The sequence below is a fragment of the Octopus sinensis genome, linkage group LG2 (genome assembly GCF_006345805.1).
Source record: "Octopus sinensis linkage group LG2, ASM634580v1, whole genome shotgun sequence".
Taxonomy (NCBI): Eukaryota; Metazoa; Mollusca; class Cephalopoda; order Octopoda; family Octopodidae; genus Octopus; species Octopus sinensis.
The window spans coordinates 138,514,665-138,529,746 of NC_042998.1; the positions used below are offsets into that span (position 1 = coordinate 138,514,665).

The 15,082-nt window shown below is 35.5% G+C and overlaps 1 protein-coding gene across 6 annotated transcripts in view; it reads left to right on the plus strand.

Moving 5' to 3' along the window:
- The window catches only part of LOC115230587 (survival motor neuron protein), a 21,304-nt gene extending 6,270 nt beyond the window's left edge, over positions 1-15,034 (plus strand). For all 6 annotated transcript variants that reach the window (XM_036499775.1, XM_029800731.2, XM_036499766.1 and 3 more), the window contains exons 2-8: positions 2,141-2,215; positions 2,440-2,550; positions 4,639-4,827; positions 5,771-5,926; positions 9,546-9,608; positions 11,098-11,220; positions 14,594-15,034. In XM_036499775.1, coding sequence (XP_036355668.1) covers positions 2,458-2,550; positions 4,639-4,827; positions 5,771-5,926; positions 9,546-9,608; positions 11,098-11,220; positions 14,594-14,617 — 648 coding nt within the window. In that variant the 5' untranslated portion in view covers positions 2,141-2,215; positions 2,440-2,457 and the 3' untranslated portion in view covers positions 14,618-15,034. The remainder of the gene's footprint in view (positions 1-2,140; positions 2,216-2,439; positions 2,551-4,638; positions 4,828-5,770; positions 5,927-9,545; positions 9,609-11,097; positions 11,221-14,593) is intronic.
- Positions 15,035-15,082: the final 48 nt, after the last annotated feature.

The following is a 15,082-nucleotide window of genomic DNA, read 5'->3' on the forward strand; positions in this document are numbered from 1 at the left end:
AAAATGTGTAGAGAACAACTTCCGCTACATTCCAGGGAGAAAAAATAGAAGTAGTTGATAGCTTCCATTACCTAAGTCAGTAGCGGGGGCAGGTGTGCTGAAAGTGTAGCTGCTAGAATAGCCTGGGCAAAGTTCAGAGAGCTCTTACCTCTGCTGGCGATAAAGGGCCTCTCGCTTAGAGTAAAAGGTAGGCTGTATGACGCATGTGTATGAACAGCCATGCTACATGGCAGTGAAACATGGACCATGACTGCTGAGGACATGCGTAAGCTCACAAGGAATGAAGCCAGTATGCTCCAATGAATGTGTAATGTCAGTGTGCATACTCAACAGAGTCTAAGTACCTTGAGAGAAAAGTTGGACCTAAGAAGCATCAGATGTGGTGTGCAAGAGAGACGATTGCGCTGGTATGGTCATGTGGCGAGAATGTATGAAGATAGCTGTGTGAAAAAGTGGTTGAGGTAGACCCAGGAAAACCTGGGATAAGGTGATGAAGCATAACCTTCAAACATTAGGCCTCACCAAGGCAACGACTAGTGACCGAGACCTTGGGAAATATGCTGTGCATGAGAAGACCCGACAGGACAAGTGAGACCATAATCGATGGCCTTTCCAGGGATGTAGCCAGCCCACTTATGCATACCTTTCCTTCTTTGGACACAAAACTCTGCTTGCGAAGAACTGTTGAGGCAAGTGAAATCGAACCAAATTCGACGACTGGCATCCATGCCAACCTCCATTCATTGGACACTAAACTCTGCTTGCGAAGACCTGTAGGGGCAAGTGAAATCGGAATCGAAATTGAACCAAATTCGATGACTGGCACCCATGCCAGTGGAGTGCTAACAGCTCCATCCGAGCTGGATAACTGCCAGAGCAGCTGTCTGAGTTCCATACCGGTGGCACGTAAAAGGCACCATTTGAGCGTGATCGTTACCAGCATCGCCTTACTGGCATGTGAACAAAACATTCAAGCGAGGTCGTTGCCAGGGCCGCTGGAATGACTCCTGTGCAGGTGGCACATAAAAAACAACATTTGAGCGTGGCTGTTGCCAGTTCCACCAAACTGGCCCTTGTCCTGGTGGCACATATAAGCACCCACTACACTCTCAGAGTGGCTGGCGTTAGGAAGGGCATCCAGCTGTAGAAACTCTGCCAGATCAAGATTGGAGCCTGATGCAGCCATCTGGTTCGCAAGTCCTCAGTCAAATCGTCCAACCCATGCTAGCATGGAAAGCAGATGTTAAACGATGATGTGTGTGTGTGTATGTATATATGTTTTTATATATATATATACACACATATATTGGTGCAGGAGTGGTTATATAAGTGCAAGAGTGGCTGTATGGTAAGTATCTTGCTTACCAGCCACATGGTTCTGGGTTCAGTCCCACTGTGTCGCACCTTGCGCAAGTGTCTTCTACTATAACTTCCGGCCGACCAAAGACTTATGATTGGATTTGGTTGATGGAAACTGAAACAAGCCTATCGTGTATATATATATATATATATATATATATATATATGTTTGTGTTGTCTTTGTCCTCCAACCATTGCTTGACAACCAATTTTGGTGTATTTACGTCCCCATAACTTAGCAGTTCAGCAAAAGAGACAAATAGTTTAAGTACTAGGCTTACAAAGAATAAATCCTGGAGTTGATTTGTTCGACTGAAGGCGGTGCTCCAGCATAGCCGCAGTCAAATAACTGAAACAAATAAAAATAAAATAAAAAAGGAAAAAATATATATATACATGTATGTATATATATATATATATGTGTGTCTGTGTTTGTCCCCTACCACTGTTTGATAACTGGTGTTGGTGTGTTTATGTTGCCATAACTTCATGGTTTGGCAAAAAAGATTGATAGATTGAGTGCCAGTTAAAAAAAATAAGTATTGGGGTTGTCTGTTGGGCTAAAATTCTTCAAGGTGGAACACCAGCATACTCACAGTCTAATAACTCAAACAAGTTAAGAGATAAAACATAACTCTTAACATTTGATAGATGTGTCTCAAGGATCAATGGGCTTTGTACACTTCTTTCTACTATCAAATTTACTCATTTATTTAATACATGAGCCCATAGTTATTATATTGAAATAGTTTATTCTCACTCCATAATTTTTCATTCACAGGACACAGATGATTCTGATATCTGGGATGATACAGCACTTATTAAAGCTTATGACAATGCAGTTGATAACATAAAGGTCTGTAAATTATATTTTCAGTTTCTTTTCTCATGACATTGCTGTTTTGCATAATCATTGCAATATGCATTGATTGACCATGTTGAGTAAAATATGACATCTGTATATGTTCTTGTCTTGAGTTTATTGTTTGGGATTTTTTGGGGTTTTTTTTTATGTATGTGTATGATCATTCTGGTGTTGATTTGATAGATAGTGATTTGTTGATTAAATTGATGTTTCAGGCACAACTTGATGATAAAATGGACTCTGAGCAAAGCCCAACTAATGAGAATGTAAATTGTCAACAAAGTAGAAAAAGCAAAAAACAAACAAAGAAGAAAAATAAATGCAAGGTAAAAAATTTTTAAATGATTGGTTTTCATCATTTGACTCAAGGCTGACAGAGTGTTTGTTTATTTTTGTCATTTATCTTTATTTATTATCTTTCTCTGCTAGTATTTCACCAATACTAGCAGAAACCATGCCAAAGCAAGCATTTGAGCTTAACACAGTCCAATAACTTGCCAGATCCTGTTGAACTGTCCAACTCATTTCAGCATAGAAAAAAAAAACAGACATTAACTGATTATGGTGATGATATAAACAAGATGGTTTTTTGAAAATTCTAAAATTCGTATATTAACTATCTATACAGGTGCAGGCATGGCTGTGTGGTAAGAAGATTGCTTCCCAACCACACAGTTCCAGGTTCAGTCCCACTGCATGACACCTTGGGCAAGTGTCATCTACTATAGCCTCAGGCCAACCAAAGCCTTGTGAGTGGATTTGGTAGAAGCCTGTTGTATATCATTGCTATTATGCAAAAGTGCCATAAGTCCAAAACGTTACTTTTTAAGAAAACAAAAAAAATAGTTTCACCATTCCATTTCTTTTTACATTAGCAACAGTGTCAGCTTAATAATCCTTTGTTGGGTGCATAAAATCGTAATTCCATGCATGTATGATATTTTCAGTCAGAAATGTTTTTGCAAAACTGTCATATGTGGGACTTACTACACTTTTGAAAAATGCTAAACCGTTGCACTACACTTTGACAATTTTCATATCTTGGTATCTGAAGCAGCTGGAGATACTATAGTTTGACCAAAAGAACCAGCTATTGCAAGCAAAAATAAATATTAAACAAAACACATTTGGCCAAATTTGGACATACGACAGTTTAACATAATAACACTATATATATATGCATGTGTGTGTGTCTTTATGTCTGTGTTTGTCCCCATGTTGGTGAGTTTACATCCCCCATAACTTAGAAGTTCGGCAAAAGAAACTTATAGAATAAGTACTCGGTTTAAAAACTAAGACCTGGGATCGATTCATTCAACTAAAACCCTTCAAGCCAGTGCTGTGCAGGATGGTTGCAGTCAAAATGACTGAAACAAGTAAAAGAATGAAACAATAATGAACTGTCGTTAGAATAAAAAAAAGTGACATTAAACTTGAGAGTTAAGATGAGAAGTAAAACTGGAAAGACAGAATGAAGCAGAATTAAAAGTAAAAGAATTCTTTTTAATAATAAGGACTATTACTTACTTTACTTTTTAGTAAATGTTAGAAAATAGTAAATCAACAAATTCAGGTTATTATTGATAGTTTATTTATCAATAAGATTGTTCAAATATTCATCAAAAATTATCAGTCTCAACCTTTTTCTTACCATACATTGTTGAAATATGCTGACTTTGTCTCAATTAATTTTGGAAATAATGGAGATTTAGGAAAATAATTTTGTTGTTAAAAATCAGGTTTTGGAACATAAATCACCATGATGAAAGGTTTTAATTTTGATCATTTTAAAGCAAGGAAAGCAAATTTCTTAATCACACACCAATGCCTTGTACCTATGTTGGAAATAATTATGAGTTAATGTTTAACATACGGACAGAGAGGCAGGCAGGCATGGTTTATCTAAGATTATGTTATCCAATGTTTTCTTCCATTTTTAAGATGGTGGACTGTGTTTTGTGTACAGCTTTGACTGCTATTTCTAGTAGATTGAGCAAACTCATAAGGACCAAGATCAGTTTTGCCGTTCATTCTTTTGGGGGTCATTGAAGTACTAGTCACATACTAAAGTTGACAGAATCAACTAAAAGAAAATGTCAGGCTTTGTACCACTACTGGAAACAATTATAATTATATGAGTTAATGGTCTGAGAAATAGACTGGCTGAACATGTGTGCTATTTGTAATTTTGTTTTGCAAGAAATGATCGTGATTGTAGTACTATCTCTTCTCACATCTATGACAAAACACAAGTTATGTATGTACAACACAGTATAATGCAAGAAAGATGTATGAAGTGCATGCATGTGCTATTAACACTTATGTTGAGGCATGCCTCAGTGTACATGTATATAATTATGTATAATGCTGCAAATAATAATTTGGTTATTTTCTGGTATGTTGTTGTCCTTCAGTGGAAAGTTGGAGATGAGTGCCTGGCTACCTACACAGAAGACTGTTTACTTTATGAAGCCAAAATAATATCAATCAACTATGAAGATGATACTTGTTTTGTCCGCTACTCTGGTTATGGCAATGAAGAACAGCAACAGTTATGTGACCTGCTTTTACCTGATTCCAAATCTTTCACTTCAGATGCTCAGGTATATTTAATTTATTTATTTCAACATCCATTACTTAGAGTCCTGATTTTATTAACTTTTGTTTTTCAGATTTGTCTGGATTACATCCTTAAAACAATAACAACTAAAAATCACTGATTATTGTGATGATTCTCATTCTTCACACAATTAGTGTATCTTATTGTGAGTTTTATCAATTAGTCAATTAGTTTTTATTGTTTAATCTGTTGTTGTCATGGAATCCCTGTCACTTGATTCAGCAAACCTGTGATCAAAGGCAGCAGCCCAGGTAAAGGAGAGAGAGCTATTGGTGGCTTGCTGTATGATCAGCAGTAAGAGAGCATATACAAGGGAGTTCTGAAAAGTTCCTGGCTTTAAGGGTATTGTGAAAGGCCTGGATGGAGGCCCAACCTTCCAAGTTCTTTTACAGGGCTTAGAAATACTGAAGGGCCACTCCAATAAATGTGTGAATCTGAGAAGGGAATATGTTGAATAAAATCATAATTAACTGATCCTCCTGTATTTTCTTTTAACCAAAGTCAGGAACTTTTCAGAACCCCTGTGTACAATCAAATAGAATCCAAAGAGACTGTTATTGGTCTGCATCAGCCAGACTTGTATTATTTAGTAAAAGTGATAAAAATAGTACAGTAAAGTTGCTGTGGGAAATGGAAAGTCAAACGTCTTAAATAAAATCTTTCCTTGGGAAGAATTAACAGGAGTGAAATTAAAGAGAGACAGCACCATCTTACACGCTCTAAGTTAAAAAAACTGGTTGTAACTTATTGGGAATGCAGGACCAGGGGAGCTTCATATGTAGACAGAAAGTGGTAAGAGTGAGAAATTGGGTGAAATAGGTAGGAGGTAAAAGGTATGGAATTAGGAAGAGAAGAATGATGGATGACAGTAAGGAATGCTTATTTACATCTATTTTAATTAGCATTCTTATATATTAAAATTTTAGATGGATTCCAGCAAATGTTACCACAATGAACCAGCACAATCACAGAAAAGTCACAAAAGGCGATCTGGTAAAAACAAATCAGCTAAAGGTAAAAATTGTGACAAAAGCAGTTCAAATCCCTGGATGCCACCATTCTTAGGAATGCCTAATGGTGCAGTAAGTATTTTTCTGTATCTTTTGTTTTCTCTTCATTTTGTACTAACTACTACTACCACCACCACTATTTACTGTTATTGAGCGAGTGAGCTATACATGCCATCAAAGTGACACTGGAGTACAAATATATGAAGCCCAGTATACTCATCATTACTACCCAACTGATAAGGGTACACCAGTCACATGCATCACAACCATATGTGCACGACATGGTGATTGCATATCAAGATAAACAGCACATGACTTTGCAGGTGGGGCCCAGTTAGAATTTCCTTCAGGTTGAGTAGCCCATTCCACTGAAAATGTCCCTGAATAAGGTTTGTTTAAAGATAATGAACAAAACATCTGTTTCTAGAGCTGAATTATTCAAACCCCAAAGAATTGCTCCCCACTACTTCTGCTCATGATCAGAGATGCTCATATTGTCAGCCATTAAGGGACATGTTCAACTGGTTATGTTCAAGCAACTGACAAGCCTATCTGTAGTATTGAGCAGAATATTTGCTGTAGCCCATTTTTCATACCAAGACAAAACATGTACATGATCACACATCCAATCAGTTAAGATCAGAAACCATGAGAGTCACTGCCTGGCACTGCATCAGGACATTATGATTATTATCATTATTAGGAGACAAGATCTCAGAATCATTAGAGTGTCAGAAAAATACTTTGTGGTATTTCCTCTGACACTTTACATTCTAATGATTTCATTGTTGCCTTTCATCCTACCAGGGGTCAAAAAAATAAAGTACTAGCCAAGTACTGGGGTTGATGTAATCAACTAATCCCTTCCACTCAAAATTGCTGACCTTGCACCTGAAATTGAAACCATTATTATTATTATTATTATTATCATCATCACTTCATCCATCTTTACATTCTAAGTTCTAATTCTGTCAATGTTGACTTCGTCTTTAATCCTTTTGGGGTTGATAAAAAAAAGCACCAGTTGAGCACTGGGATTGATGTTATTAATTAGCATCCCCTCCCCAAAAATTTCAGGCCTTGTGCCCTATAGTAGAAGGGATTATTATTATTATTTCATCCGTCTTCACGTTCTGAGTTTAAATACCACTCAGGTCAACTGTGCCTTTCATTTTTTCAGGATTGATGAAATAAGTACCAGTTGAACACTTAGGGTTGATGCAATTGACTTTACCCTTCCCCCTCAATTTCCAGCTTTGTGCCTTTAGTAGAAAGGTTTTATTATTATTATTATTATTATTATGACAATAACTGTAGCAGCGACAGCAATGATAAAACTAGGAAATGTCGTTGTTATCTCCCTTCCCAACATCACTGCTCTATTTAGAATACATTTAAAAATAATCATTTTATATACATAAACAATTTTTGTAACCATGACACAAAAAGTAAAAAATTCTCCAATACAGTGCTTACGGATTAAGAAACACTTTAAAAATCTCAAAGATTTTACCATGGTATTCGTGTGTTAATGATTTGGGAAGCATTCTTACTATCAGAGCACACCACCACCATTCTAAAATTCTACCCAGATCAGATTAAACAAACCTTTTCACAATGGAGTGCTTTTATAATATACATGAAAACTTGCATTCCATTTATAGATATTACAAATGATATTCATAGACTCAGAAACAACACTATGCTAAACATACAGGCTTTCAAAATGTAAGCCAGAAATAAAAGCTTTTGAAATAAAAATGCAAAACATTTAATGCACACACACACACACATATACATTTGTGTGTGTGTGTGTGTGTGTGTGTGTGTGTGTGTGTGTGTGAGTGCATTGAAGCAGTGAGCTGGACAAAATGCTTGGCAGCATTTTATCTGTCTTCAAATTCCACCAAGGTCAACTATGCCTTTCATCCTTTCAGGGTCAATAAAATGGTACCAGTTGAGCACTGGGGTCAATGTAATCAGCTTATTCCTTCTCCCAAAATTTTGACCTTGTGCCAAAATTTGAATCCTGATGATGATGGTGATGTTTTATATATATATATATATATATATATATATATATACACACACACACACACACCCCCATATACATATATGTATATACATACCAGTCTGGTTACCACTGACATCAAGAAAGCTTTCGACTCCATTCCCATTTTTCTGTTAATAAAAAAATACTTAACCCCACTTAAGCAATCAACACAAAAAGCACTGGTTAAACACCAAGTGTATGTACTGTACAAATGCTGCCCTTCCAGAATCTCTAATTTCCTGAATGGAGTACAGCAGTGACACATTCTCTGTTCTACTGCATGACACCTTGTGCTAGTGTCTTCCACTATAGCCTGATCAATACCTAACTTAGTGGTTTTTCAAAAGAGACCAATAGAATATGTGACAGACTTGAAAAAAATAAGTACTGAGGTTGATTTATTTGATTAAAATCCATTGAGGCATTGCCCCAGCATGATTACAGTCCAATAACTGAAACTAGTAAAAGATAAAGATACAACTTCCATAAAACATAAACAGCTATATGTACTAATTAAATCACACATTCTCTCTCCCATTCTCTGAGTACAAGCACTTCTACATACTTACTCTAAATACATCTGCAAGAAACCTAGCTCCACTGTGGATCTGTTCTGTGAGGGCTGGCCTAAAACTATGTAACAACATAGTTTTTTCTATCTTTCTTGTTTCTTTTTAATTGCAAACATACCTCAACTTGCAATCAGTTATTAGTTCCAAGATATGCTACTTAACTTGAAAAGCGAGGTCACATGGAAAAACATTTTATTAGCTTATATTTGTTTAAAAAATTGTTTGTATCTATTTTCACATGTAATTTGGTTTTCCACTTCAGTTTTTGTTTTTTGGCTTTTTAAAAAATTTTTTTATGCTTTTAAATGTTTGCTGAGACTGATATGTAGCTGGATAAATCGATTGAAGTTGAAGTTTATTTGTTTTCATCAATTTCCTAAGTCGAAAAGGACGTAACTCAAATTGACATGTTGAAGTATGCGTGTGTATGTAAATCAAAGAGATCGCACATCATTTCTAAGTGAGACTTTACCACTGCAGTCAGAGAATAACGAATTTATTGTAAGATTAACACAAAAATTATTTATTTAATTGAATAGAAAATACATCAAAACATCGCTTCATACAACCTCATTTACCTTTGCCAAGCAATAAATTGATAGATTGGTACTTTCACATGGTACCTACTGCCTTTGGGTAATGCTTCTTGTTTTTATGTAGCTTTTTTTTTCTTTTGCATTCTTCAAATTAATGTCCATACTTTGTGAAAATTCCTTTATAGTCCAATCCACAATCATAGCAATCTCTGAGACAACGTTGGACTCTGGTTTCTTTGTTTCAAAGAAAACAAGTTATACAAGGGAAATAACTCTTTACATTACTCAGTGCATAATTTGACTTGAATTGGAAAATAGCAAATTTCTTTTTCTTTTTTTTTTTGTTGCTTTTTGTTTTGTATATGATTTCATAGCATCGAATTTGCCGTCTGATATAATCTTTCTTCTTGGAGATGACAATATTCTTGGCTAAATAAACCAAGTAAGTTTAGTGAAGCTTTGTTTAAACTCACTTTGAAATCACTATTCTTACATTGTCAGTGACTTTGAAGTTTCAACTTGCATTTCAGAACCCTTTTGCTGGAATGTATGCACCACCTTGGGCAGGAATGCCTTCTCCACACAGACACATGGTAAGTTATGCCAGTTTGTACTATGTGTTGCCCATAACTAATTCGGTTTACTGGGAATAGTTGCAGATATTGTTGTATTCTAAAAGCTGAAACTCATGAAATTTAAAATGGAGAAAGTGGAAGCTCTAACATTCATATCTTCTTATGAGAAAGTACAACCTGTACTGGTAGCACAAGTACTGGTGGCACAAAAACAAACACCTAGTACATGCTATAAAGTGGTCTGCATTAGCAAAGACATCCAGCCATGGAAACCCTACAAAATGAGACACTGGTGCACAATGCAGTCTTCAGACTCATCAGATCCTGTCAAATCATCCAACTCATGCCAACATGGAACATGGATGTTAAATGTCATTGTTGTTGTTGATGATGATGATGAAATTGGTAGTATAGTACTTTTGTCACATTTCAATGTGGCAATCATTTCAAGCCCCTGGTTATCTTAACTCAAAAGTTTGTTTCATAGACAAATGTGAACACTTTGACAAGTAGATTATGTGCCCAGAAGTTGGGAAAAGAGGGAGAAGAGGCGACCAAAAGAAGAATGAAATGGGGAGTATTAGAATTCAAAAGGAGGGCCATTACAAAAGTTAGGTGAATGAAGGTTCAGAAACACTGGTTCTCTGAACAAAATCTATTGTAATATATGGTAAGTCACAAACAGAAGAAACTATTATTGCTAAATAGAATGTATTTCTTATCTTGAACAGAGGGCCTTGTTACCTCATTGAAGCCCATTGATGTAACCCCAGGGCAAAAGTTTGGGGAAGTAAAACAAGTAGTCATGCATAGCCCCTTTCTTTTGTTGGCCTTAATAACCAAAGTAATCACCATAAAGCTGCAGTTGCATGTTAAATAGCTTTCATCTCATAACCACCAGGTTTGGATCACATTACATTGTCATGCAAAACACGTGTATCACTACAATAATAAAACAATGACATCACAAGGGATAAAGAAGCGCTAAGAAGACAGAATTTACTGAAGCAGATTTTCTACAACTGGATGCTGTTCCTGTCACCAACCCTCATTTGTTTCTAAACAAGATATTTCCCAAGGTCAGGCATACTTCCTATGGAACACTGGAAGTGAACAACATTGTTTGTATGATGCTGATACCCATTTACAACCACCACATGAAGTCAAGACAAACAAAGACACACACACACATGCAGAACCTTTTTTCAGTTTCTGTCCACCAAATCCTGTCACAGGTTTTGGGTAGAGTAGAAGACACTTCCCCAAAGTACCTCACATTGGGACTGAACTCAAAACCACATAGCTGGGAAGCTTTTCAACCCCACCTTTACCAACTTCAGAATTATAGAACTTGTGGTAGAAACTTCTCTGACAAAATTAACCTACCCATTGCTAACATTGAATAACTGATGTAACAAAACAACATTCCGCAATTTTTTTCTTTTCATGTACACCAACTTGACAATATTTTCAAGTTAATAGAATTCTTTTTGGTTTTTTTTTCCAGAACTTGCCAAATATCCCTCCACCACCTCCTCCAATGGCCAGCTGGGACATGGATAATAATGAAGCTCTCTGTAGTATGTTAATGTCATGGTATATGAGTGGTTACCACACAGGATACTATCAGGTAATAGTTTCTGTTATTGTTTTTTTTTAATATAAATATGATAGAAGACAAAGGTGGTGGGGGTGGGGATGCCTATGACAGTATTATACTGAACCAAATGCTTTGTTGTTACTAGTTTGGTGCTTTAATCGTTTTACGGTTTAAATCCTGCCAAATCTACTTTGCTTTTTTATTGGTCTTAATAAAATTAAGTATCAGCAATATGCTTTAGTTAATAATCTTCACATTAGCATTTAAACAGGCCAGATCTGGCCTTGCCAAAATCTCAAAGATACGAAATAATGCATGAACAATTCAGTATGAATAAATAAGCATTGCATTTGATAGAATACTAAAGGGTTAAGGTGATGTTGTTGGCCAAGACTTTAACATGCTGGATAAGGATAAAATATCTTGTATTTGTTCTGGTTCCCTGTAGTCAGAGTTGAAATCCCATCTAAGTCAAATTTGACTTTCACTCTTTCTGGATCGATAAATAAAATATCAGTCTAATACTGGGGTTGATTCTTCTCGTTTTCTCTCACTCTCATTCCCTCTGGAAGGACTCAGCTGTATTCAGCCTAAGACAAGTATTTCATGATGGTACTCATACAACATCTATTTCTGGTAGCACCATTAACCACTTTTATTTTTACCACACTTCAGCTAAGATAAATCGGTATGACAACCAGTTTCTCACTTTTTATGGGTGTTACAGAATGCTTCCTGGCTTTTTTTTTTTTTTGAAAATCTCATCTCTGTCATGTGAAACCTTCTCCCTCAAGCAATATAGCTTTTAGTGCCCCAGCTTTGTTTAAGACACTTCTCAACTTTGATTAAGGACTTGCCACCATCACCAACTCTCATATTACAATGCCACTATGCTTCAGGTATGAGTACTAACTGACATTAGCAGCCATTTTCCAGTGGGTGTAAAAGTAAAAATATGTTAATATAAGAAAACAAATTATATTTAAATCAAGGGATAATCCATGTCACTAGGGATTGAGGTGATTCTGATTGTGAGGTAATATATCAGAATAGATCAATCAATTTTTTAAAAAATTTTAAAAAGCAGACAGAATAACAGCAGCACATACACTCTCATACAGAAAAAAAAGAGGGCATGGAAATAATTATATGAATGAGAATTTGTACAGGAAGAGGAATTAATACAGGAGGATCCAACAGACAGACTAATTATTGAGGCTGACAGCTATATGGTAAAAAGGGCTGATAAGGATATGAAATTAAGGAAAGCAGCCTGACAATATGCAATAGTTGCTTAGGTGCCGAAATACCCTGCAAAATAGATTGGGTATGAGCTGATTATTTACATAGACCATCAGAAGTGGTGGGGGGATCTCAGGATGCTCACATAAAAAGATGGCAAAGGACCACAAATGCAGAAATGCTGTGTGGAAATTAACTCATCGAACTTATTAAAGTGGACGTAAAAATCATGGTAAGAATGGTAAAAATATTTAAATTTTCATTTTAAAAAAATGAATGTAAACTCTTTGACACTGACAATGATCAAAATATAGTGAAATGTTTCCAACAAATTTTTTTGATTTTTTTTTTTAATATTTGAACTATTTTCAGCACTTGCAACAAAGAGTTGTTACTTCTGTAGTGTAGGGAAAGACAATATTCATACCTTTTCTAGACTGGTGAAACCAATAGGGATTGAGTTTGCACTTTTGTAAGGGAAACGCAAGTGGGAGTGATACTTCAATGTTTAGATTAAAGTTCCATTTGTGATAAGTGTTTCTTTTTATTGCCTATAGCATCGATCAAATAAGCACAAGCAGTGTACTAGGTATGTGATACAGATGTTCATAACTTAACAGAAAGGGTTTTGATAGCAAAAGAAATATTGGTACCTGAGAAAGGGGAAATAATGCAAATGAGACTGCTCGACATAATGACCAATCATTTTAATGTCCACTTTTTCATGCTCTTCTGGGTTGGCTGCAGTAGCATAGCCAGGTTCTAAAGTTAGTAGGAGTGAGCACATAAATAAAAGGTGCTATGAGACATACCAAACAATTTTTAACACATTTCTTTAATATTACACAAAATATTTCATTAGTTATGTGTAATTGTATTCTCCATTCAGTAATTTAATGTTTCAGTAACAATGTTATGTTTGAAACTTACAGCGACTGATGTAGGTGTGATTTGAAAATGATAAAACTCCACAGGATCATCCAGTGTTGAGAGGGTTATGACATCAGTAGACAGTTCAAAAACATGAGAGGTTGGTCAAATCAAGTAATGACCCAGAATTTCTTCCAAGGCCTTGCAATTAACAAAAAAAAAAAGATTCAGCTTCTATTGTTCATGTGAATTAAAATGTTTTAAAAATTGTTGAAAAGGCACCACCACTGGTCAAATGGAATTTGTTGAGGCAGATTTTCTTCAGCTTGATGCCCTTCCTATCACTATCACCAACCTTTCCTTGTTTCTAAGATAGGTAATATTTCTCCATGGCCAGGCAGAAGAATGGAAGCAAACAACATCGGTTATATGATGATGCTCATTTACAGCCATCACAATAGTTTTATTTACTTACATTAATTTAGTTTCTACTTTTTCTTTTAATTGGAAGATTTTATACAACTCTATTCATGTTACAGGCATTTAATACAAATCCCCTTGTGTGAAAGGCTGAGGCTATCAATGGAATATGAAAATGAAACTGAAATACTATGAATCATGAATTGTTGCATTGTTTAAATTCAAAAGAAATGTGAACTTGTTCACAGAGAAAGTTACAAGTAGTAAGTTAGTAAAATAGTTCAAGCAAGAATTGAGACCTCATTGTTAATGCTGTTTTCAACTACCTCACAGGTATACTGTGACACAGTTTGGATCATAACCTTGAATGTCACAACACTGAATATTTAAAAATTAAATATAAGGATAGCTAAGTAAAATTGCTGTCTTCCACACATACAGACTTGTCCTTTCAGGTACTGGTGCCACATAAAAAGCACCTGTGCTGGTGCCGTGTAAAAGCACCCGTGCTGGTGGCACATAAAAAGCACTTACCACACTCTGTTAAGTGGTCGGCGTTAGGAAGGGCATCTATCCATAGAAACCATGTCACAACAGACAACTGGTCTGGACAGCTCCCAGCTGGCCTGCTCCATGTCAAATCATCCAACTCATGCCAGCATAGAAAGCAAATGTTAATGATGATGATGGGTGACAGACTGTATTTGTAACAACAGCAGACACCTTTTATATTGAATAAGCTTCAACCAGAAAATAAAAGTATTTTTTATTCATGAAGCACAAATTCATTTTAAATTCTAAAAAATTGTTATTTAAAAGAATATTGTTTTATCTTTATTTACATATCTATGTATTTGTTTTCTATCTTCAGGGCTTAAAGAGTAAACAAAATTAAGACAAGATACTGTTGTGGACTGCAGGAAGATGGTGGTTTTCACTTACACATCAATTAAATCACCTTTCTGATATGAAAGGCAAAGAAAACACAATCTTCAAACTGCTCTTTTGTGCCTGTCTATAATAACAACCAATTAACATTTTTCTTTGATGATCAGTGCATAAAAATGGCACAACCAATCACCTTTCCTTTTTTAATCTTTCAAATTTATATATATATATATATAAATGTATACAACCAATACAGTTATTTTCATAGGAATAAATTGAATGCTTTTGTATGTAATTATATATTATATGGAGCAGAATCAATGGCTGTGATAATTGAAGTATTGGTTAAATAAATCAACATCCTAAAAACATTACCAGAAAAAGACTGTTGTATAAAGAAATAAATTTTTTGCTCTCTTATTATTATAATTATTTTTTATTAATATTACATACCGGTGATAGGTAAAAGGCA